We start from the raw sequence: 24715 nt of genomic DNA on the forward strand, positions 1-24715 counted from the left end.
TTAAGTTTGGTGTATTTCCTTCCAAACTTTTTGAATCCATTAAATAACAATTATTATTATTTATTGTTATTACTATTATGACTACGAATTGTGACTCCCATTTTTTTTTTCACTTATCCTTCTCACTTTAGTGAAATTTTTGAACACTAAGATTTGGGAAGGTGTCTCACCTGGAAGGTCTCTTTGCAGTAGAATCAAAGTGGACCCTTGCCAGCTGCCCAGGGTAATATCCTTGGACGTCCTTTCCTTGATGAGTGATGAATATACTAGCGGAGAAAGTAAGAGGATGAAAAAAAAAGCAATTACTACAATTAGTTCTTTACAGAAGAATGCAAGCTGTGGTCTAATAAAAAATCCATGCCCTCTGCCCCTGGTTCCTGGCAAGGAGTTCTTGGAACCCATGGAACTTCTTGACAAGAGCATCTTCTGGTACCCATTTCTCAGGATTTGGTTCTCAAGATTCATAAGGAAATATTTGACGAGTCAGGTATTAAGTTCAAAACACCAGAAAAAGAAATAAGAAAATATGTAAAACCACAGGGGCAAATGCTGATAATCGCCGGAATGGGAGAATGGATGAGTGGGCGTTCCTTGTACTGTTCCTTCTGCCTTGGGTAGGTTTACAAACTTTCACAACTTTTTTGTTTTTGTATTTTAAACTGTGATGATGAAGCGTGTGGGGCAGGGAACAAATAGGCACCAGGATGGCTAAAGCCCAGGGCGCTTGTGGGCTGGAGGAGGAAGCCCAGCCCCGCTGGGGAGGGCTGGGTTTTGAGGGAGTTTTGAGGCACAAAGCGGATAGGAAGTGTTTCTGGGCGTGAAGGTGAGACAGGTGGACAGCTGAACCCCAGAGCTGGGGGAGGTGAGGCGAGGCGCAGTGAGGGTGCGCTGGGGCCCAGACCCCACCTTTTGAAAGCATCTTATTTTATAAGCGATTAATTTTCCTTTCCGATTATAGTCACTGCGCTATGTGGCTATTTTAGAATAGTTTGTGGTTGGATTATGCTATTTGCAGATTTTATTTCCAAAGAGCGGTAGGAACATTACAAAATATTTGTTATAAATAAAGGGAGCGTTGTGTCTTGAAAGGTTGAGAACCACTCATGTAGGGGACAGGGAATCTTGGTAGCATTTTTAAGAAGGTTCATGAGTTAGGGCAATTTTTATTCTAGAAAGATCTTCGCCAGGGGCAGTGTGGACAACAAAGTGGAGGACAATCTGACAAGAAGTACAGAGAAGGGCTAGGAGGCAATTGTAGTCATTTACGTGGGACACGGAGAAGCCCTGCGCCGTGTGGTGGGAAGGTGGCTGAACAGGACCAGGGACACTGTGGGAGAAAAGGCTGAGGCTGAGAGGGAGATGTCCAAGACAAGGACAGGCTCGCCCTTGGGCTTCCGACAGAAGGAAGAAGGCTGCCATTCCTCAGGAGACAGAGGGGACACAGGCGATCACTGTGGGGAGGATGACTTCAGAGAGTCTGTGATACGTAGGTCTTTGGGGACCTTTCATAGAGTCTGTGCACTCAGTAGGTGCCATCAGACGTCCAGGGGAAGAGTCGGTAGAAAGGGTACGTAGCTTTGCAGGAAGCAGCTGGCCAGATCTGTGTTGGGCGATGAGCAGAAGCTTGACCGCTGGCTGCAGTCCAACCAGCACTTACTGAACGCACACACTCGGTTCTCCAGATACAGAGCTGACTGAGAATCGCGGCTTGTCCCTACAATGCTGAAATCGTGATCCGAATACAGCGTCGGTGGGGGCGCAGACGAGGGAGGGGTGCCTAGGATCGGGGCAGGCAAATAGGACGGGAAGAGATCCTAGGAGAGGGGAATTTTAGAAGCCGAGACGTGGCCAGAATTAGGATCAGAGTGGAGTGTTGCGGGGGGCGGGGCAGTGGGAACCTCGCTGTCTAACGAGTATGAAAGGCAAGCGCTATGAACAGGGTGGGTCTGTCTGTCTAGGCAAACAGGACCTCGGGGAGCTCTGATTTTCAGAAAACCACAGGCTGTCTGGGCCTGCCCCGTGGCTGGGATAATGTGACTGATCCCCGAAGACTACACATAACAGCAGGGATTAAGTCATACGGAGAGAGAGGAACTGGCACAATAATAGGGAAAAAATGACATTTCTGAGTGCCTGGGAGTGGGAGTTTCTGGGGCACCCATCCCGTTTCTGAAGCGCTACCTTGGAGAGACTACCCTAGGGCCCTGCTATGCTTTGCTAAGAACCCAGCTGGGGTTCCAAAGCCACACTGGTTTCTCACAGCTGTGTGCTGTTTTCAGGAGGCTGAGTCTTGACCATGGATTCTTCCCTGGCATGCATATAGCCAGCGCCTGCCCCATACAGGTGTGTAACCTACGCGCTGGTCCTTACACGTACTTTGTAAAAGTTGTTTTGAGAGTGGAGAAGCCCTTCTTCGCCAGCACCGGGTAACTCGCCCTGCTCACCGTCCCTGGGGAGTCTCTCTTGGTAGGTTTTGGCCCAGAAGCCGGGAGAGGAAGGGAAGGTGCGAGAGCAGGTGCTAGAGGGAAGGAGGGCTGCGTGGAGAAGCGGAAAGGGTTGAGGAAAGAATGGCACATCTCTTCGGGCAGACTTCCCAAGCTCCCCACGTGGCCTAGCTTCAGCTCAAACGGGAGAAAGCTCCCAGTCAGGAGGTTAATGAGGGGCAATGCCCAAGCTGGCCTGTCAGCCATTGTTCCCAGAGGCCTCTCCTGAGGGCCTTGGGTGCAGACCTGACTGAGGAGCCCTCGGGGCTCTGCTCGGATCCATCCGTTAACTTGGCTCTCACGATTCCTGACTCTGTTGTAGGAAGGTCTTTCCTTCTCGGGTGGGAACAGGAGTCCTGCTTCATGTGATCCCCCCACACATTGTTTACCAGTCGCTGACAGCTTGGCTCTTTGAGGTGACGTGTTCTGTCCAGACAAGAGCAATCCTGTCCCCTGGGACAGCGCACGTCACTGGAGCAGAAATCCGGGCTTAGCCACAGACAGAACTCCATATACACAGGGGAGGCCAGTAGCTTTGGTCCCTCAAGAGCCTGGCCCCGTGGCCTGAGGTGGCCCGAAGTCCTCTGTTAATGTCTATGTTGGGCCTCAGGCTTTAGGAAGGTGATCTCATCTAATTCCTAGTCACCTTGCCAGGCAAATATTATGAACACCCCATCACAGAACAGGAGACCGAGGGTCAGAGAAGTCAAGTGGGCTCTGCAAACATCACCCGGCTGGTAAATAATGCCGGAGCCACGGATCAAACCCCCATTCTCTGAACGCCATGATACACCCGGGGTCATGACTACGTATGCAGGATGGCTTTTTTTTTTATTTTTCCAGCAGAGTTCAGTGCTATTTTTATAGGAACTCTGGGACTCTCTCAGGGGCAGATAGGAAGTAGATGCTGGGCACCAGGGGATGAGGAGAGGGAAGAGCACGGCCATGTTGGCTGGACTTGGCCTTCCATTCAGTGAAACAGGTCACCATTGAAGACACTATGGTGGCTGCTGTGGGCCAGGTGCTAGGGACACGGGGATGGTAAATATTGTCTTCTATCCAAGAGTTCACGATCTGGTTGGGAAAACCACACCTAGGCACTAACTCCTCATACACAATGAGTAAGTGCTGGGCGGTCAGGAACAGGCTCGGGGGAATGAGTCACTTAGAGAGGACAGGAGCTAGTCAGCACAGAGGATGGGACACCACCCTGCCCGCTCTGCCATCTCCCAGACTCGTCATCCCCTCAAGGAAGAGGGAAGCCTCAGGTTCTCTGTCAGTAAAGTGGGGGCACACCCTCACCCCCCAGAATGACTCTGCCAGTCAACCAGATGATGGGAATGTGCTTGGTGATCCGTGGTGGGCGTTACCATGGCTCTGGGCAGGAGGAGCTGCCCCCCACAGCTGCCTCTGGGTCTCCCGGAGACCACCTCAGGCGGTGTTTTAAAAATCCATCTTAAGTGTGACAGAAATTCCCCATCTTTTCTCTTCCACACCACACTGCGCTCCCCCCACACGAAGCAATCTTTTCGGGAGCGTCCCGTCCTCTGCAAACTGACCCAGCACTCAGCCCTGTCTGAGTGACAGGCCTATCACTTGGGGGTGACAGCAGATCACATTTGCATCTGATACAATTCTTAAGGGAGCTGTGTGATCACTACTGCTGGTGAACCCTTGACTATTTAATTTTTTTCAGGGGCCCTTGCCAGCGTGTGATTCCATTTTCCTTCACAAGGCCCCAAGGTCTGGGCACAAAGGAGGGACCGGATGCTGTCTGAGTGGAGGGAGGAGGTTAGGCCTTCCACAGGGACTGCCAGTCAGCAGGAGGCCAAGCCACAGATCTGTGACAGGACACTCACTGATTCATTCATGTTCGCTTTTTTCCAACAAGTATGCACGGAGAAACTACCGCTTGTGGCAGTTGGCTCCCCTGAGGTGACGGTGGTGGGCGGAGGGAGGCAAATGAGCCAGCCCCAAGGGCCTCCTGGACATGCAGCCAAGCGCAGGGATCAAGAGCTCAGATGTTGGGTTGAAATCCTACCTCTGCCAATTCCTCACTAGCTGTGGGATTGTGGGACAGTCACTTAACTACTCCGTGCCTCAGTTTCCCCTCTATACCTCACAGACATTTGAAGACGAAACAAGCGAAAATGCACTGGATGTGAGCGAGGTTGGCCTGTTGAAGGAACAAAGGAAAGACAGTGGGAAGGAGGAGGCCGAGGTAGGGGCAAGGCCAGTTCACAGAGGGCCGTATAGGCCCCGGCAGAGTTAGATTTTGTGAACAGGCAGTGATTGCATTGTTTTATGCAATGGAGGGTTTGATCCAATGTCCGTTTTATGGTGCACACTCTGGAGAGCGGGCGGGAGGGGGCGGGAGGGGNTGAGGAACCTCCTGAGGGGTTGGACCCCTGCTGTTGCAGAGACGGGAAAGGCGTCAAGTAGACGAGGACCAGCTCCACAGTGAGTACGGTGAGGAGGCTGGGGCCCCAGCCTGGTTCAGGTAGCCTGCCTCCTCGTGGGGCTCCGATGGATGAGCACAGAAACAGAATCCAGCCCGTCTTAGGACGTCGTAGACCCCATGCCTGCCACCCTGCGTTCCACCCAAACCCTCAGGCTCCCCACAGGCTGGCTTAGGCCAAACCCGTGACCCTGACTTGGTTCCACGGAACTCCAGGCAGCAGCAGCTGAGGGAGCTTTGTTTCCATTTTTCCCAGGAGATGACCCACGGTTAAATAACCCGACAGTGGACAAAACAGATCTCAAACACGCTCAGAAAGACCAAGGGCTTGTGAGGAGGCAGAAATCAGGAAATACGGGAACTCATCCCTGTTTCCATCCAGTTCCTCCTCACGTGGGTTTCCCAGAGGGAAGGGTAGACTCCGAAAGAGGACTTTCTCTGAAAGAGGGCTCAAAGAACATAGCATCCTTTGGCTGCCCCTCCTTCAGTAATTTCTGGAAGCAGAAGGACTTACGTTTGTTGACTAAACATTGTTAAAAATAACTAGATACTAAAATAAACATGAGCCTTGCTCGAAACCATGAAGCCAAAGAGGTTGACCCCAAAGTCACTTGCTGCGTGAGGGCTCCTGCCCGACTTTCATAGCTTCTAAACCTCCACAGACCCCACGGCTAGCGGCGAAGGGAAGGCGAGGTTAGGGTCTATAGATTATTACCCAGTATCTCTCAGCAAGATGAATTTAGCGCAATAACACATCGAGGACTTCTTAGTCTTGGGCCATCTATGAATTTGGAGAAAGAGTAAAAATCCTGCTTAGCTTCAGTCTGTGCAACGACCTCCCATATGGCAGAAGCACGACGTGGTCTGTTTGATGCCAAGCAGAGTAAAGGGACCCCCCCCAAAATGTGGGCTGAGGCTCCTCATACTTCTTGCTAACGCCCTTCCCAAGCAAAAACCAATATCCTTTCAATCTTTGGAGTTGCCTGTTGGCTTGGATTTTGCCATGGGTGTGGGATTTTTTTTTTATGACTTTCCCCAAACCCCCCAAAAACATCACTGGAACCTCTGGGAGGTGTTGTCTGTCAATCAGAGAGCAGCAGGTGAGCAAGTCTGCCCCCCAGATGTCCGTCTGCCCCACCGCAGCTCTGGATGGCATCTGCGTCTGGAAGGACATTACCTGGACGGGATCATTGGGCGGCGGTCAACAAATTCTCGAAGCCAGATGGCAGCCATGGTGGATGGGAGTCTAAAAAATATTACAGAGTGAAGGTTGATATTGCAAATGTATACACACTACACAGTATATCGCATATTGTGTGTATACACTCTACACACAGCCCATTTCCACGAGGGGGCTGTCTAGTGCCGCCGAGTCTGTCTTGAAAAAAGTAACAGTAAGAAAACTGAAGAGTAGATAGACTAGCCATGGCTTTTGCTGACCACTTAGGGAAGGAAATAAACTAGTAAAAGGGGATAAATAAGTGGAAAACATAAGCCAAAACATACAGATACGCTTTTCTGAAGTAGAAACTACCGGGGTGCCGGGGGGCTCAGTCGGTGAGGTGTGGGACACTTGGTTTTGGCTCAGGTCAGAATCTCAGGGTTGTGAGATCAAGCCCCACATCAGACTCCTTGCTCAGCAGGGAGTCTGCTTATCTCTCTCTCCCCCTGCCCCTCCCCTTGCTTGTGCTCTCTCTCTCTAAACTAAGTAAATAAATCTTTAAAAAATAAAAACAAAAATAGAAACTACTGTGCAGGTTCTCACCCTGATTGGGGTGCCTTCCCACTGCACAAGCTTGCAGGCTTTGCGTTCCAGCCTCAGGGTCCCCGGCACCTAGAGCTCTGGCTAGGAATTAGACTCCTCCAACATCGCGGGCTGGATTGAGACTCAGAAGGCAGAAACAAGACTGAGGTCACTGCCTGCTGCTTGGACCTTTTCTACGGGCGGGCAAGGCCTGGAAGCTGTAGTATGGTGAGTTTCTACAGCACAACTGCAGGGGCCAGTCGCTTGCGCTGGGTGTCGAGAAGCAAGTGCATTGAAGGCAGTGGCTGAACCCCGTGTACCGTGTTCAAACGCCATCTCTGGGAGTGTGGAGTGGGCGCTGCAGTGGCACTGGCGGCTGCTTTGGGAGGAGGTTCTGGAAGCAGCTTCCGGAGTAGGGCCCAGGTAGCTGCTCCCACTATGGGTCAATTTTGTGGGAGTGTTCTAGAAGCTTCCTGGAGGCCTTCCACCAGAGTCTGCTTCTCATTGTCCCTCCAATGATTTTGTAAGTGCCTCGTCATCTACATCAAACCTTTTCTGTTTCCAAGACATGAGCCTACAATACATATTGTTTCTAGTCTAAAATTCATATTGTGTCGAATCACCTACTGGAGAAGATGACTTGCCAGAGAAGACTACTCCAGCTAAATATTCATTTGAGAAAAAGTCAACACTGGGGATAGAAACCAAGTGCCTGGGGGACAGAGGTGGGACAAAGCCTTACTGTTTTACGGTTCACCTTCTGTGCACTTTACAAATTTTGTACTCTGTGTTTATATTATGTGTATATAGAGACAGCTGGGCCTCTGCATAAACATGGTGAAGAACAGTGTAGCAGGAGAACATCGGAAGGAGACCCATATCGTCCCCCTGAGGCCCTAACAGTCACACATTACACCCTGAGCCCAAAGCAGTGGTACTTGAAGGCTGAGCCTTTGGGAAGTAGTGGGGTTGGAGTCCCCATGAATGGAGTTAGGGCTCTTGTGAAAGAGACCCTAGAGAGCTCGGGGCCTTCTTCCTGTCACGTGAGGACGCAACAGGAAGTCGGCAGCCTGCAGCCCAGCAGAGAGCGCTCACCAGAACCTGACCTGTGAGAAATAGATTTCTGATGTTTAGAAACCACCCACTCTACGGTAATTTGTTATGGCAGCCCCAGCCCCACCCCCGCTCTGTGTATTGGTGATTACAATACCTCTCTGGAGGGGCAAGTGAGCAATAATGCAATAATGCACGTGTGAGTTCTGTAACCAAAACGGCACCTTTGAGGAAAGAGAAATCTGAGTTTCTGTGCACGGGCATGTATTAGGTGTCAGGTGACATGAATTAACTCACCTTCCAGAAACCCTGTGAGGCAGTCCTGCTTTCTTACTGACCAGAAACCTGAAGGACTGAGACGCAGAGTAACTTGTACAAGGCCACCAAGGAACCAGGAGGGGAACCCATTTGGCTCCAGAGACAGTTATCTTTTTTTTTTTTTTTTTTTAAAGATTTTATTTATTTGACAGAGATAGAGACAGCCAGCGAGAGAGGGAACACAAGCAGGGGGAGTGGGAGAGGAAGAAGCAGGCTCATAGCAGAGGAGCCTGATGTGGGGCTCGATCCCATAACGCCGGGATCACGCCCTGAGCCGAAGGCAGACGCTTAACCGCTGTGCCACCCAGGCGCCCCCAGAGACAGTTATCTTGATGGCATTCTGTGCTATGCTGACACAACCACAGAGCACGGTGACCGCCAGCCGGAACAAAACGGGGACAGCCCCCAGGAGGCAGTAGCCAGGAGGGAGACGGGTTTCCCTGGGAGGGAAAACGATGTGTGGGGCCTCCCTCCCCCTTCTCCAGGCAACATGAGTCAACGCCTCGGCCACAGGCCAGCTTGCTGTGTTATTTCACCTGAGTGTGTTTGTCAAGCAACTCGAACATTTTCAAGCCAGATTACATTATAATAGACTCTCTGGCTATCCAATGGAGCCTGTTCGTTATATAATGTTCTTTCTTTTAGCACTAATGTGCTTATTTAAAAAAAATGAAAGAATGAAAGAGAAAATCTGAGTAAATACCATTGAGCTCCCGCTTAAACATGGAAAGCTTTGTGACTGCTGGGATTTTCCTTCAGGAGAAGTGACATGCTGGAGAGAAGAATGCAAGATAATCAGGACATTTGCGCTTCACGAAGACAACACCACGTCTGCCTTTGACGGTAGAGTGACTGCTCAGTGCTTAGAAATTCTGAATCAACACCAGAGGGGATAAGCCAGTCCCGGGCTGCCATGCTTTGGCCATGCCACAAAACATTTTCAGAAGAACACACCACAGCCCACATGGAGCCGAAGCGTAAGCTCCCAGAGTCATCCGAAGACGTTGTCTGGCAATGGTTGCAACCTGTCGCTTCCGTCTTTAGGGAATTGAGCTACTGCATAGACACCAACTCACATCTTGTGTGATTAGTTGTCATCTCTTGAACACAGAAGAAAATGTAGTTGCAGTAAGATATGTCAGTACGTTTTATTTTAGTCAATCTTAAAAAATAGGTTCACATGCCAAATCTGAATGAGATAATTATGAATACATGTTAAACTTGCCATCATTTCCATGCTCACAGCCAACACTGCACAACCACTGTTCCGGCATCCTGAACAACGTAACTTCCATCTCCTTTAAAACATGTGATTTTAATGAGTCGCCTTCGTAAGAGATTCTTCCTCAGCTGTGCCCCCAAAAAAATTCTTCCAGAGCAAATGCGAGTTCTATCCATATCCTCATCGTACATTTCATTTGATTTCAAATTATCCTTAGGGAAACTTAAATATTTTTCTTTCTTTCTCTCTTTCTTTCTTTTTTGAGATTCGTGTTTTAAGAGAGGGGGAGGGGCAGGGAGAGACTGTCAGGTAGACTCCCTGCTGAGCGTGAAGCCTGACGCAGGGCTCAGTGTCCTGACCCCGAGATCATGACCGGAGCTGAAACCAAGAGTCAGATGCTTAACCAACTGACCCACCCAGGCGCCCAAATGTTTTTCTTGTTTTAAACGGAAAACATTATGCTCAGAGTAAATAATGCTGTAAAATAATATTAAAACTATCCACAAACAACTGTTTGCATTTTTTATATTTTATATATATGTATATACTTAAATACTTGAACCACAGCAGACATCCTATTTTATATCCTTTTTTCTCATTTGATAAAATATGAAAACTTTTCCACGTTACTACAGAGCATTCTTAATTCTAATATTTAATGTTCCTTTATATTGTTTGGTGAGGTCCACCCCTTACTTTATTTAAAATAGTACCCCATTCCACTCCCACATCCGGACATCTTACCCATGCTCTATGCTCTATTTTTCTTCAAAATGCTCATTTACTTATGTATCTTATTTATGTCTGTTTCCCTGTTGGAGAGTAATCCCCAAGAGGGCAGGGAAGTGTCTCTTGTGCTCACCGCTGTATTCTGAGGGCCAAAGACAATTGACTGGCATATGGTGGACATTTCATAAATGTTTGTTGAGTAACTGAATATGCCATGACTTATGAAACCCAGCCCTAATGTTGGACATTTTGGTCATGCTGAAATAACTATTTTGATTCTATGGAATTTATTTCTTAAGATACATTCTTAAGAATGAGATCAGATTTGGGCATCTTCATAGCTCCTATTTAGGAGACTTTTAACCACTTCCAATTAATTAACACTGGCCCATAAACCACTATGGCTAGACTCCCAGGACACAGAAATTAAAGTTTAATAATAGAATTTTTTATTTTGCTGAAGTTCAGAAGGTGAACTAAGGTAAATGCACCTGATCTTAGCCAAAAGTCCAATAGAAAAGAAGCAATTGAACTAAGGTAAATGAGTAAGAGATGTACACTGCAGCAAATGTGCTCAGCCTTAATATTCAAGATACTGACCTCAGGAGCGAAGATATAAGACTTATCTTGTCAACTTTCTCAGAAACTTTTGGGAATTATAGACAATATTACGGATCATATCAGAATTCTGTAAAGTAGAATAACAGTCAAAAACCTGATAAAAACCTGTCCATTTATTGCAAAATATCTTAGCCAACCATGAGGGAACTTTTTCAACCTGATAAGGAAACATCTATAGAAATTTACAGCTAACATTATACTTAATAGTAAAAGACTGATTTCTTCCTAAAATCAGGAACAGGGAGGATTCCAAGATGGCGGAGGAGCAGGAGGCTTAAATTTCATCTGGTCCCAGGAATGCAGCTAGATAGCTATCAGACCATTCTGAACACCTTCAAACTCAACTGGAGAATGAAGAAAAGAATAGCAGCAACTCTAAGAACAGAATAGCCACCACTTTCTGCAAGGAACCCAGTTTAAAACAGGAGTTGAGCTCCAGCTCAGCGTTCCAAGATGGCGGAGGAGCAGGAGACCTAAAGTTCGTCTGGTCCCAGGAATTCAGCGAGAGAGCTACCAAACCATTCCGAATACCTATGAATGCAACTGGAGAATGAAGAAAAGAGTAGCAGAAACTCTATGAACAGAAAGGCAACCACTTTCTGCAAGGAGGAGAAAAGATGGAGGAGGAGTAGGCGACCCTTTCTCAGCTGGTCCGAGTCGAGCTGGATATCTACCAGACCATTCTGAACACCCACAGAATCAGCCTGAAACGCAGGAAGATACATCTGGGTCTCTACAAATCAACATCTCCAGTGCTGAGTATTGAGGTATGAAGTGGGGAGCTGTGAATCCGAGCACAGATATAGGAAGATAAAGGGAAGGGGGAGGGAGCCTCTGCGCGCAGGCGCCGGGAAGCAATAGCCCCTTGTGCTGGGGAGCGGGCTGGACTCTCAGACCAGCACCCGCAAGAGAGCGGACTGAGACAGTGAGCATGGGAATGCCCGTGTCCAAACTGAAAACAGGAGCTCCCGACCGCACACTCGAACTAGAGTGAAACTGAGAGCTCAGGAGTGCAAGCGCGACCAGACTGAAAACTGGCGCTCCAGAGCACAGGCGAACCACACTGAACCAGGGAGCTCGGGAGCGCGCGCGGGGCGGCTGGCGGCTGGCGGGGTTACAAACACAAAGGACAGAGATGCGCCGGCCCTGGAAGTGAGGGCTGGGACGCCGGGTGTGGGGCGCACATCCCGGGTTGCTGCAGCGTTGAGCAACACCAACAGAAACAGAGTTAAAGTGGCCAGAATATCAGTGGAGAACGGGCCACAATCCCTCCGTTCTGTGACAGAGGCTGAATTTTGGCCGCTACTGCTCTGACTCTCAGAAGAGGCACAGTAGACCACCAGGGAAAGCCGCCAGAGAACAAAAGCCTGGAAATACCGGCTCACAGGGTGCCTATACCCATCCGCCCTTGCAGGGGACACGGAGACGCTACCCAAACAGGGTTTCCTGAGTACCGGCGTGGCAGGCCCCTCCCCCAGAAGGCAGGCTGAAAAATCAAGAACCCCACAACCAGGGTGCCTGAGTGGCGCAGTCATTAAGTGCCTGTCTTTGGATTAGGGTGTGATCACAACGTTCCAGAAAGGAGCCCCTCATCGGGCTTCTCTGCTGGGAGCCTGCTTCTTNTCCTCTCCCACTTCCCTGCTTGGGTTCCCTTTCTTGCTGACTGTCTGTCTCTCTCTCTCAAATAAATAAATAGAATATTTAAAGAAGAAGCCCACATCTCTAAGATCTCTATAAAACAAGGGCGCACAGCCTGGGTCCCAGTCAATAATTTGGGCTCTGGACAACCCTGCAATCTCTCTTCATCAGAATGACGAGAAGGAGAAGTCCCCCCCAGCAAAGAAAAGATAATGAGTCTGTGGCCTCTGCCACAGAATTGGCCTCGGCCACAGAATTAATACATATGGATGTATCCCAATTATCAGAAATGGAATTCAGAGCAACAATGGTCAAGATGATGAGTAAACTTGAAAAAAGCATCAGAGAAAGCGTTGCTGAGAATATAGAATCCCTAAGGGCAGAAATGAGAGCGAATCTGACAGAAATTAAAAATTCTATGGGCCAAATACAGTCAAAACTAGAGGCTCTGACGGCCAGGGTCACCGAGGCAGAGGAACGCGTTAGCGAATTGGAGGATGGGTTAGTAGAAGAAAAAACGAAAATAGAAGCTGGTCTTAAAAAAATCCACGCCCACGAATGTAGATTACGGGAGATTACTGACTCTATGAAACGATCCAATGTCAGAATCATCGGCATCCCTGAAGGGGTGGAGAAAAACAGAGGTCTAGAAGAGATATTTGAACAAATTGTAGCTGAAAACTTCCCTAATCTAGCAAGGGAAACAAGCATTCGTGTCCAAGAGGCAGAGAGGACCCCATCCAAGCTCAACCAGGACAAACCTACGCCACGGCATGTCATAGTGCAATTCGCAAATATTAGATCCAAGGATACAGTATTGAAAGCGGCCAGGGCAAAGAAATTTCTCACGTACCAAGGCAAAGGTATCAGGATTACGTCAGACCTGTCTACAGAGACCTGGAATGAGAGAAAGGCTTGGGGGGGCATTTTTAAAGCTCTTTCAGAGAAAAACATGCAGCCAAGGATCCTTTATCCAGCAAAGCTGTCATTCAGAATTGATGGAGAAATAAAGACGTTCCAAAATCGCCAATCATTAACCAATTTCGTAACCACGAAACCAGCCCTACAGGAGATATTAAGGGGGGCTCTATAAAGGTAAAAAGGCCCCAAGAGTGATACAGAGCAGCAAGTCACAACCGATACAAAGACTTTAAAGAGAAATGGCATCATTAAAATCATATCTGTCAATAATCTCTATCAATCTAAATGGCTTAAACTCTCCCATAAAACGCCACAGGGTTGCAGATTGGATAAAAAGACATGACCCATCCATTTGCTGTCTACAAGAGACTCATTTTGAACCCAAAGATGCATTCAGACTTAGAGTAAGGGGATGGAGTACCATCTTCCACGCAAATGGACCTCAAAAGAAAGCTGGAGTAGCAATTCTCATATCAGATAGACTGGATTTTAAACTAGAGGCCATAGAGAGAGATACAGAAGGGCACTATATTATTCTTAAAGGAAGTATTCAACAAGTGGATATGACAATTATTAATATATATGCCCCCAACAGGGGAGCAGCAAGATACACAAGCCAACTCTTAACCAAAATAAAGAGACATATAGATAAGAACACAGTAATAGTAGGGGACCTCAACACCCCACTATCAGAAATAGACAGAACACCCTGGCAAAAACTAAGCAAAGAATCAAAGGCTTTGAATGCCATACTCGACGAGTTGGACCTCATAGATATATATAGAACACTACACCCCAGAACCAAAGAATACTCATTCTATTCAAATGCCCATGGAACATTCTCAAGAATAGATCATGCTCTGGGACACAAAACAGGTCTCAGCCAATACCAAAAGATTGAAATTATCCCCTGCATATTCTCAGACCACAACGCTCTGAAATTGGAACTCAACCACAAGGAAAAACCTGGAAGAAACTCAAACACTTGGAGGCTAAGAACCATCCTGCTCAAGAATGACTCGATAAACCAGGAAATCAAAAAACAAATTAAACAATTTATGGAGACCAACGAGAATGAATACACAACGGTCCAAAACCTATGGGATACTGCAAAGGCAGTCCTAAGGGGGAAATACATAGCCATCCAAGCCTCACTCAAAAGAATAGAAAAATCTAAAATGCAGTTTCTATATTCTCACCTCAAGAAACTGGAACAGCAACAGAGGGACAGGCCTAACCCACTGACAAGGAAGGAGTTGACCAAGATTAGAGCAGAAATCAATGAATTAGAGACCAGAACCACAGTAGAGCAGATCAACAGGACTAGAAGCTGGTTCTTTGAGAGAATCCATAAAATTGATAGACCACTGGCAAAACTTGTCCAAAAACAAAGAGAAAGGACTGAGATTATTAAAATTATGACTGAAAAGGGAGAGGTCACGACCAGCACCATTGAAATTGCAAGGATTATTAGAAACTTTTATCAACAGCTATATGCCAAAAAACTAAACAATCTGGAAGAGATGGAGGCCTTCCTGGAAACCTATAAACTACCAAGACTGAAACAGGAAGAAATAGATTTCTTAAATAGGCCAATTAACTATGAAGAAATTGAGTCAGTGATAAACAACCTTCCAAATAATAAAACTCCAGGCCCAGACGGTTTTCCTGGGGAATTCTACCAAACATTCAAAGAAGAAATAATACCTATTCTCCTAAAGCTATTTCAAAAAATAGAAACAGAAGGAAAGCTACCAAACTCATTCTATGAGGCTAATATTACCTTGATCCCCAAACCAGGCAAAGACCCCCTCAAAAAGGAGAATTACAGACCGATTTCTCTAATGAATATGGATGCCAAAATCCTCAACAAGATCCTTGCTAATAGAATCCAACAGTACATTAAAAGGATTATCCATCATGACCAAGTGGGATTCATACCTGGGATGCAAGCATGGTTCAACACTCGCAAATCAATCAATGTGATACATCATATCAACAAGAAAAGACTCAAGAACCATATGATCCTCTCAATTGATGCAGAAAAAGCATTTGACAAAATACAGCATCCTTTCCTGATTAAAACCCTTCAGAGTGTAGGAATAGAGGGTACATTTCTCAATCTCATAAAAGCCATCTATGAAAAGCCTACTGCAAGCATTATTCTCAATGGGGAAAAGCTGGAAGCCTTTCCCTTAAGATCAGGAACACGACAAGGATGCCCACTCTCGCCACTATTATTCAACATAGTACTAGAAGTCCTTGCAACAGCAATCAGAAGACAAAAAGGGATCAAAGGTATCCAAATCGGCAAAGAAGAAGTCAAACTGTCTCTCTTTGCAGATGACATGATACTCTATATGGAAAACCCAAAGGAATCCACTCCCAAACTATTAGAAGTTATAGAACAATTCAGTAAGGTGGCAGGATACAAAATCAATGCCCAGAAATCAGTTGCATTTCTATACACGAATAACGAGACTGAAGAAAGAGAAATTAGGGAATCCATCCCATTTACAATAACACCAAAAACCATGCGTTACCTTGGAATTAACTTAACCAGAGACGTAAAGGACCTATATGCTAGAAACTATAGATCACTTTTGAAAGATATTGAGGAAGACATAAAAAGATGGAAAAATATTCCATGCTCATGGATTGGAAGAATTAACATAGTTAAAATGTCCATACTACCCAGAGCAATCTACACTTTCAATGCTATCCCGATCAAAATACCGAGGACATTTTTCAAAGAACTGGAACAAATAGTCCTTAAATTTGTATGGAACCAGAAAAGGCCCCGAATCTCCAAGGAACTGTTGAAAAGGAAAAACAAAGCTGGGGGCATCACAATGCCGGATTTCGAGCTGTACTACAAAGCTGTGATCACAAAGACAGCATGGTACTGGCACAAAAACAGACACATCGACCAATGGAACAGAATAGAGAACCCAGAAATGGACCCTCGGCTCTTTGGGCAACTAATCTTTGATAAAGCAGGAAAAAACATCCGGTGGAAAAAAGACAGTCTCTTCAATAAATGGTGCTGGGAAAATTGGACAGCTACATGCAAAAGAATGAAACTTGACCACTCTCTCACACCATACACAAAAATAAACTCCAAATGGATGAAAGACCTCAATGTGAGACAGGAATCCATCAAAATTCTAGAGGAGAACATAGGCAACAACTTCTATGACATCGGCCAGAGCAACCTTTTTCACGACACATCTCCAAAGGCAAGAGAAATAAAAGATAAAATGAACTTATGGGACTTTATCAGGATAAAGAGCTTCTGCACAGCCAAGGAAACAGTCAAAAAAACTAAGAGACAGCCCACGGAATGGGAGAATATATTTGCAAAGGACACCACAGATAAAGGACTGGTATCCAAGATCTACAAAGAACTTCTCAAACTCAATACACGAGAAACAAATAAACAAATCATAAAATGGGCAGAAGATATGAACAGACACTTTTCCAATGAAGACATACAAATGGCTAACAGACACATGAAAAAATGTTCAAAATCATTAGCCATCAGGGAAATTCAAATCAAAACCACACTGAGATACCACCTTACGCCAGTTAGAATGGCAAAGATAGACAAGGCAAGAAACAACAATTGTTGGAGAGGATGTGGAGAAAGGGGATCCCTCCTACATTGTTGGTGGGAATGCAAGTTGGTACAGCCACTCTGGAAAACAGTGTGGAGGTCCCTTAAAAAGTTAAAAATTGAACTACCCTATGACCCAGCCATTGCACTACTGGGTGTTTACCCCAAAGATACAGACGTAGTAAAGAGAAGGGCCATATGCACCCCAATGTTCATAGCTGCATTGTCCACAATAGCCAAATCATGGAAGGAGCCGAGATGCCCTTCAACAGATGACTGGATTAAGAAGCTGTGGTCCATATATACAATGGAATATTACTCAGCTATCAGAAAGAACGAATTCTACATTTGCTGCAACATGGACAGCACTGGAGGAGATAATGCTAAGTGAAATAAGTCAAGCAGAGAAAGACAACTATCATACGATTTCTCTCATTTATGGAACATAAGAACTAGGATGATCGGTAGGGGAAGAAAGGGATAAAGAAAGGGGGGGTAATCAGAAGGGGGAATGAAACATGAGAGACTATGGACTATGAGAAACAAACTGAGGACTTCAGAGGGGAGGCAGGTGGGGGAAAGGGATATACTGGTGATGGGTGGTAAGGAGGGCACGTATTGCATGGTGCACTGGGTGTTATATGCAACTAATGGAGCATCGAACTTTACATCCGAATCCAGGGATGTACTGTATGGTGACTAACATAATATAATAAAAAATCATTTAAATTAAAAAAAAATCAGGAACAAAGCAGGGATGTCTGTCTCACCATTCCTACACAGTTCAATAAGGCCAGGGCAGGAATTATAAGGCATATAGATGGAAAGGAAGAAAACTGTCCCTATTTAGAAAATCCCAAGGAGCCCACAAACAAACTCTTAAAACTAATAACTGTTTTTAACAAGATCATAGATACAAGGTCAGCACATATAATTACATTTCTACACTTTTTCTAAAGATTTTATTTATTTGAGAGAGAGAGAGATAGTGAGAGAGAGAGCACGAGTTGGAGGAGGGTGGGGAGCGGGAGAAGCAGGCTACCCGCTGAGCAGGGAGCCCGATGTGGGGCTCGAACCCAGGACTCTGGGATCATGACCTGAGTCAAAGGCAGACACTTAACAGAGCCACCCAGGTCCCCTACATTTCTATACTTTAAACAAAAAATTTAACCAAAATTTAAAACGCAACTATTGGGGCACCTGGGTGGCTCAGTCAGTTGAATGTCTGACTCTTGGCTTAGGCTCCTGTCATGATCTCAGGGTCATGAGACTGAACCCCACACTGGGCTCCGCACATAGCACAGTGTCCACTTGTTCCTTTCCTTCTGCTCCTCCCCATTACCCTGCTCTCTTTCTGTTTCTCTCAAATAAATAAATAAAATTTAAAAACCCCCACAACTATTTACAGTAGCTAAAAAAAGAGAGAAATATTATGCACAAATCTAACAGGACGTGTGCAGATGCTGGACGCTGAAGGCTACAAAATGTTGATGGGAGAAATCAAAGAGGATCTGAGAGCTACACTATGTTCATGGTCTGGGAGACTCGACATAACAAAGATGACAACCTCTGCACACTGATCGGGTTTATCCGGTCGAACTTCCCAGCAGTAGTTTTTGTAGACCTAGACCAGTTTATTGTAAAGTTTATTTGGAAATGCCAGGGAACGCAAACAGCCACAACGATTTTGAAAAGGAGCAGCCACGCTCTGCTGGAAAGGGATGGGAAAGACCTTGTCCTGAACGAATGCTCGTCATCCACCCGACCGTTGGCACGTGTGCTACTGCACTCAGGCCTCACTGATGATACCATCAGCCCTGATGTTATCCTGAATAGCTAGAAGATGTTAAATTTCATGTTGAAGGTTACACAGCCAGTAAACAAGCAAAGCCCCACAAATCCGTCTGACTCCAAAGCCCTTCTTCCGCTACAGTGCCACTGAGTCATTGATTCACTCAACAGATATTGGCGGGGGGTGCCTGGGTGGCACAGTGGTTAAGCGTCTGCCTTCGGCTCAGGGCGTGGTCCCGGCGTTATGCGATCGAGCCCCACATCAGGCTCCTCGGCTGTGGGCCTGCTTCTTCCTCTCCCACTCCCCCTGCTTGTGTTCCCTCTCTCGCTGGCTGTCTCTATCTCTGTCGAATAAATAATAAAATCTTTAAAAAAAAAAAAAACCAGATATTGGTGGGTCAACCACCTTTGCTTGGCTCCGTGCCAGGCACGAGGGAAAAAAGCATGTAGCAGGAGACAGTTGGTTCCGCCCTCCTGTTACTTACCTGGTGGAAGAGATGAAGTCAGATATTGATCACCGTGTTGCACAAGTTGATATACAGTTAAAGCTCAGTAGCTGCTAAAACAGAATCCTTGACAAGCTGCCTTTCAAGTAGCTGAGCGGCTGTGTCCCCACCTGCACCCCACCCCCCCTTCAGAACTTTAAAGGAAAAGGCTCCAAGAACAGATGCCACATCTGCTTCAGAAAACCTGAACATTTTCTCTGATATGAAGCATGTAATAATCTTTCCTCATGGAGATGGGCTTTCTGAGGCTTAAAATTTTAAATTGGTATCAATTTTTATGGTAGAAAAGAGCTAAAAATAATATTTGTTAAGTCAAAGGTTAGGTCCTCGCAGTATGATAGGGAGTGAAACCAGTAGTAACTGCCTGGTAAGGTTGGTCAGCTTGTGAACCTCAACTAAATAACTAGCTAGTTTTATGACTTAATTAATCTGTGCAAAGAAAGGGCAGAGGCAGACTATTAGGCAGGAATCCCAAGATTCAGTTATTTATTGGTAATTTTGGGAACATTCAAGAAGTAAGGAGCGGCATTTAAACTGGCATATCAGCAGCAACAATTGGTTTTCTAGATGTGCTTTATAACCCCAGAGTCCTGGGGGGCCCCCTTACCCTGGAGGTATGAAACAGGTAGGCAAGGCATTGGGGGAAGTTGAGCCCTGGGGTATCCACCCCCTTGCACCATTTCCTACAAGCCCTCTGTTCTGGGTTCCAAAAGGTCCACTGCCCACCTCGGGACTCCCGGACCCTTGATTAATCCTATAACGCATGTTAGTTCTCAGGCCTGTCCTCATTGGTTTATTGGGTTCTGAATTCATTTATTCATTCTATCATCTACGAAAATATCTAATGAGTAAAGGCTCTGAGCCAGGCCTCCGATAAGACTCTAGAATTCTTCAGAGGGCAAGATGTGAGTTTCATACACGATCTGGCCCATGCGCCTGAAATACGAGCTCCTTGATGTTGGAGCCATATTGCTTCGGCAGCCACGACCTTCACACTCCTTGTCCTTCTCCTGCCACAGTCACGTGCGAAGTCTTCCCCACCCAAGGAAGCGCACGATGCATACTTTGGAATGAATGAATAAATGAAACAATCCAATCAGTCAGTCCGTCAACTCAGTAAACTGGTCATGACTTAACAGTTCTCAATCTTTGTTCTTTCTGTGTTGCAGAGAACCAAATGCCTTACTGTGGTATGCCTCAATGCTTTTTTTTTTTTTTAAGATTTTATTTATTTGTTTGAGAGAGAGAGAGAACAGGAGCAGGCGGTGGTGGGGGAAGGGCAGAGGGAGAGGGAGAAGCAGGCTCTCCACTGAGCAGGGAGCCCGACATGGGGCTTGAACCCAGGACCCTGAGATCACGACCCAGGCCGAAGGCAGGTGCTTAACTGACTGAGCCACCCAGGTGCCCTGGTGCACCTCATTTCTAAGAAAAAAAAATGTTGAGCTAAATCTACTCAAATAACTTAAAGTTGAGAGGTATGAATATTCATTTTCCAAAAGAATTGTTGGCTTTACAAAATGATTTGCCACAAAGCTTCTTTAATTGTGAGCTCTTGGCTCTAGAACATTCAAAATTCAATCAGCCATTCAGTAATGCAACCACTAAGCGAGAGAAGAGAGAGGTGCAGGTGGTAATGACCAGACTGATGTTACCTGCTTGGGCTGCAGTGGGTAGAGCCCTCTCTGTTCTTAAACGCAGTCTTCTGAGGACAGCGGTTATTTTGGCTGCCTCCTGGTGTTGGATATACTGCAGAAGCACACTGCAGAGGTTCAGAACTTGATCCTTTTACATCACTCAAAGGGCATTGTGATGCGCTGTGGGACAGGAAGTTTTGCTAGTTAATGCCTTTCAGGTGTCGGCCTTATGAAAAGCAGGGATGCTTTGGTCTCCATGAAAGCCCAGCTGCACAAGAAAGAAGGGGTGAAAAATCAGTATGGAAAAGAAAACCATGTGGGCAAATAACCCAGACAATTTAAGCACGAGAACTTTTTTTTTCTGTAGAGATTATTCCAAGGACAACATAAGGTTAAAGATCTGGGTGGTGCTGTATTGGCAAGTAATGCCCTTTGCAAGCTCGAATTGAGGAAGTAGGGCACCCAGGGAACAAATGAGCCCAGCTCTGCGTGGTCTGAGACTAGACTAGTCTCCACCCAGCTCTTGCTAAAGTCACCAAAGGAAGCTTTTAATTGTTTACAAGTACAGTTCAAACCAATCCACGGAGCGCCACAGTAACACTATATGGAACAGTAAGTCCTAACCTCAGAAGAACAGAATGGCAAGTGTGCTCATTCAAACCAACAAAAACAACATAAAACACCAGTGTTATCTGTAGTCGGCTGGCCTGGATACAGGAACACCCTCAGTTAAACAGTGTTTGCAACTAGGAAATGTTTGCAGCTAGGAAATAGTGTTTGCAACTAGCCCATAAAATTTTAGGTGGTACGTAAGAGAGACCAGGGGCTAGGCTGGGGGTCCCACTGGGAGTCTCACTCACATGGAACAGACACAATAGCTGTTTAATACCAAATTCTTGGTGACACAGCACTTTGTTGAGATTAGACAGGTGGGGAAAATTTAAAGGTAAGAACAGAAGCAACACACTGGGATTACACTAATAGGAATGATACATGGCTCTCATTTGTTGGGTAAGCGCCTTCTATTGCCAGGCACTGTGTTAGCTGCTTGAGACCATCTCAAATCCCAATCATGGCCATTGAAGGTAAATATCTCCATTTGAAATGAAGGCAAAAGAGGCAAGGGAACTTGCTTGAAGTCACACAACCAGGCTGTAAGAAATCTGGGATTTGAATCTAGCTCTGTCTGAAAATGAAGCCTAGGTTGAATTACATTTTAATTGAAAAACATTAATTTTTCATTTTAAGAATAATAATCCATGTTCTCCATGAAGGAAAAAGCAAACAAAATGTCCTTATGTTATTCACCGAAATATATCTGACAATACCAAAAAATACAAGGAAAAAATTTAAAAATGAACGTAAATCTCACAAATCAGAAATTACTGGTGTCAGCGATCGGCAAGCATCAGTGTAGATGTCATTCTGAACATAAAAACAGATTGACATTTAGAGTTAGATAGCTGACTTCGGGGAAGATGGTGGGGTAGGGGACCCTAAGCTCACCTCGTGATGTCCCATGGACACATCTAGATAACCATCACATCAGTGTAAATAACCCAGAAAGTGACCTGAAGACTGGTGGGACGAACAGCCCAACTGAATGTAGAGAAGAGGACACACGGAGGAGGGTAGGAAGGGCAGAGTCCCAGCAGGGAGCGAAACAGACATGGTCCTCAGCAGACAGGGGAGAGAAGCAGACCGTGGCACCCTGAGCCCACACGGTGAAGACAAATACCCAGAGCAGGTGGCTTTGAAAACTGGCAGGGCCAAACTTCTGGAGTTCTTACAATCAGAGGTACTTAAAGCCCAAACCTTAAAAATCAGCAGGCTCTGGTCTGGGGGAGCCTAGAGGGTGATAGGAAACAGTCCCTACCCTTAAAGAGACAGCATGACACACAGGCCCTGGAGACACAGCTTAGAAGCAGCGGTTGCAAAACCCGGGGGCATATGGGAGGAAGAGTTATTTATTAACCACAGAGCAATTTCACCTACAGGAACCAGTGCGGCGCCAGCATTCACTACCGAATTTGCTTACACTGTGCCCCAGTCCCTCTAGCCGAGGTGCATGGCAGCTCCCCTCCCCCCAGAAGACCCATGCAAACGTTTCCAACACTGCTTCTCCTGACCACACACTTTGCAGGACCTTGATCCCCGCGGCAGTGACCTGTCACCTCCCACGGATATGCACACACCTTGAGAAAACTGCGTGCCCCACCTGTGCACACTTTGCAGGTGTACCAGCTGGCCCCGCCTCGGCACCAGAGTCATGTTCCCTCTGGCAAAGGACAAGCTGCACCTTGTTAAAGTGGCTCACTGCACCCACTACTTTCAAGAGCTGACTTTCCTCACACGTAGAAAGAGACACAGAAACTTAGACAAAACGAGGAGACAGAGAAACATGTCCCAAGTGAAAGAATAGGACAAAATCACAGCAAGAGACCTTCGCGAAACTGAGATAAGTGACATGCATGATAGAGAATTTAAAGTAATGATCATCAAGATATTGGATTTGAGAAAAGACAGGAGAGCATCAGTGAGACCCTTAACAAAGAAATTAAAAAACAACAACAACAAGAGCAGCCAAAGATGAAGCACACGGTAATCGAAATTAAAAGTACACTAGGTGGGATAAATGGCAGACCAGCAAGAGAAGAACAAATCAGCGGCAGGGTAATGGAAAATAATCAAGCTGAGCAAGTGAGAGAAAAAGTAATTATGCAAAATGAGAATAGACTTAGGGAACTCAGAAACTCTATCCAGGGTAATAACATTCACATGATAGGGATTTTTCAGAAGAAGAAGAGAAAGAAAGGGGACAGAGAATTTATCTGAAGAAATAAGAGCTGAAGTTTTCCCTGATCTGGGGAAAGAAACAGAAGTTCAGATCCAGGAGGCACAGAGATGCCCCAACAAAATCAACAAAAGTAGGTCCACACCAAGACACACAGTAATTAAAATAGCAAAAAGTAGTGATAAAGAAAGAATTTTAAAAGCAGCTAGAGAGAACGGTTACATACAGGGGAAAACCCATAAGGCTATCGGCGGATTTTTCAACTTTGCAGGCCAAAAAAAGTAGCACGCTATATTAAATGTGTTAAGAGGAAAAAACCTGCAGCCAAGAATATTCTATCCAGCAAGTTTATTGTTCAGAATAGAAGGAGTGGCGATGAGCTTCCCAGACAAACAAAAGTTAGAGGAATTCATGACCACAAAGCCAGCCCTACAGGAAATGTTAAAGGGGACTCTCTGAGTGAAAAGGAAAGACCACAGGTAAGAGTAAGAAAAGTCGGAAGCACAAAAACAGCAAAAACAAACGTATTTATAAAAATCAGCTGAGGGATTCACAAAATAAAAGGATGTAAAATATGACATTATCTACATAAAATGTGTGTGGGGGGGAAGAGGAGTAAAGAATGGTTCAAACTTAAGTGATCATCAACTTAATATAGACAGCTATATGCAGAAGACGTTATATACAAACCTCATGGAAATCACAAGTCAAAACCCAGTAACAGATATGCAAAGTATAAAGAGAAAGAAATCTAAGTATATCACTAAAGAAAGTCAGCAAACCATGAAAAAGAGAAAGACAAGAAAGAATCAGAGAAAATCTATAGAAACAACCACAAAACAAGTAACAAAATTGCAATAGGTATATACCTATCAATAAATACTTTGTATGTAAATGGACTAAACAGTCCAATCAAAAGCCATAGGGTGACAGGGTGGATAAAAAAACAAGACCCATCTATATGCTGCCTACAAGAGACTCATTTCAGACCTAAATACTGAACGTAAAGGGATGGAAAAGCATTCCATCAGGTAAATGGAAGTGAAAAGAAAAGGGTAGCAATACTTACATCGGACAAAGTAGACTTTAAAACAAAGACTGTCATAAGAGACAAGGAAAGACACTATGTAATCATTAAGGGGGAAATCCTACCAGAAGACATAACAATTATAAATATTTATGCAACC

General features: G+C 45.7%; 1 protein-coding gene across 1 annotated transcript in view; it reads right to left on the minus strand.

Moving 5' to 3' along the window:
• Positions 1-20828, minus strand: part of C8H1orf100 (chromosome 8 C1orf100 homolog) — a 33397-nt gene extending 12569 nt beyond the window's left edge. Inside the window, exons 1-3 of the mRNA XM_034666631.1 lie at positions 20753-20828; positions 6119-6187; positions 171-266 (exon numbers count right to left, since the gene is read on the minus strand). Coding sequence (XP_034522522.1) covers positions 171-266; positions 6119-6174 — 152 coding nt within the window. The 5' untranslated portion in view covers positions 6175-6187; positions 20753-20828. The remainder of the gene's footprint in view (positions 1-170; positions 267-6118; positions 6188-20752) is intronic.
• Positions 20829-24715: the final 3887 nt, after the last annotated feature.

This window comes from Ailuropoda melanoleuca, chromosome 8 (assembly GCF_002007445.2).
Source record: "Ailuropoda melanoleuca isolate Jingjing chromosome 8, ASM200744v2, whole genome shotgun sequence".
In the NCBI taxonomy this organism is placed as follows: Eukaryota; Metazoa; Chordata; class Mammalia; order Carnivora; family Ursidae; genus Ailuropoda; species Ailuropoda melanoleuca.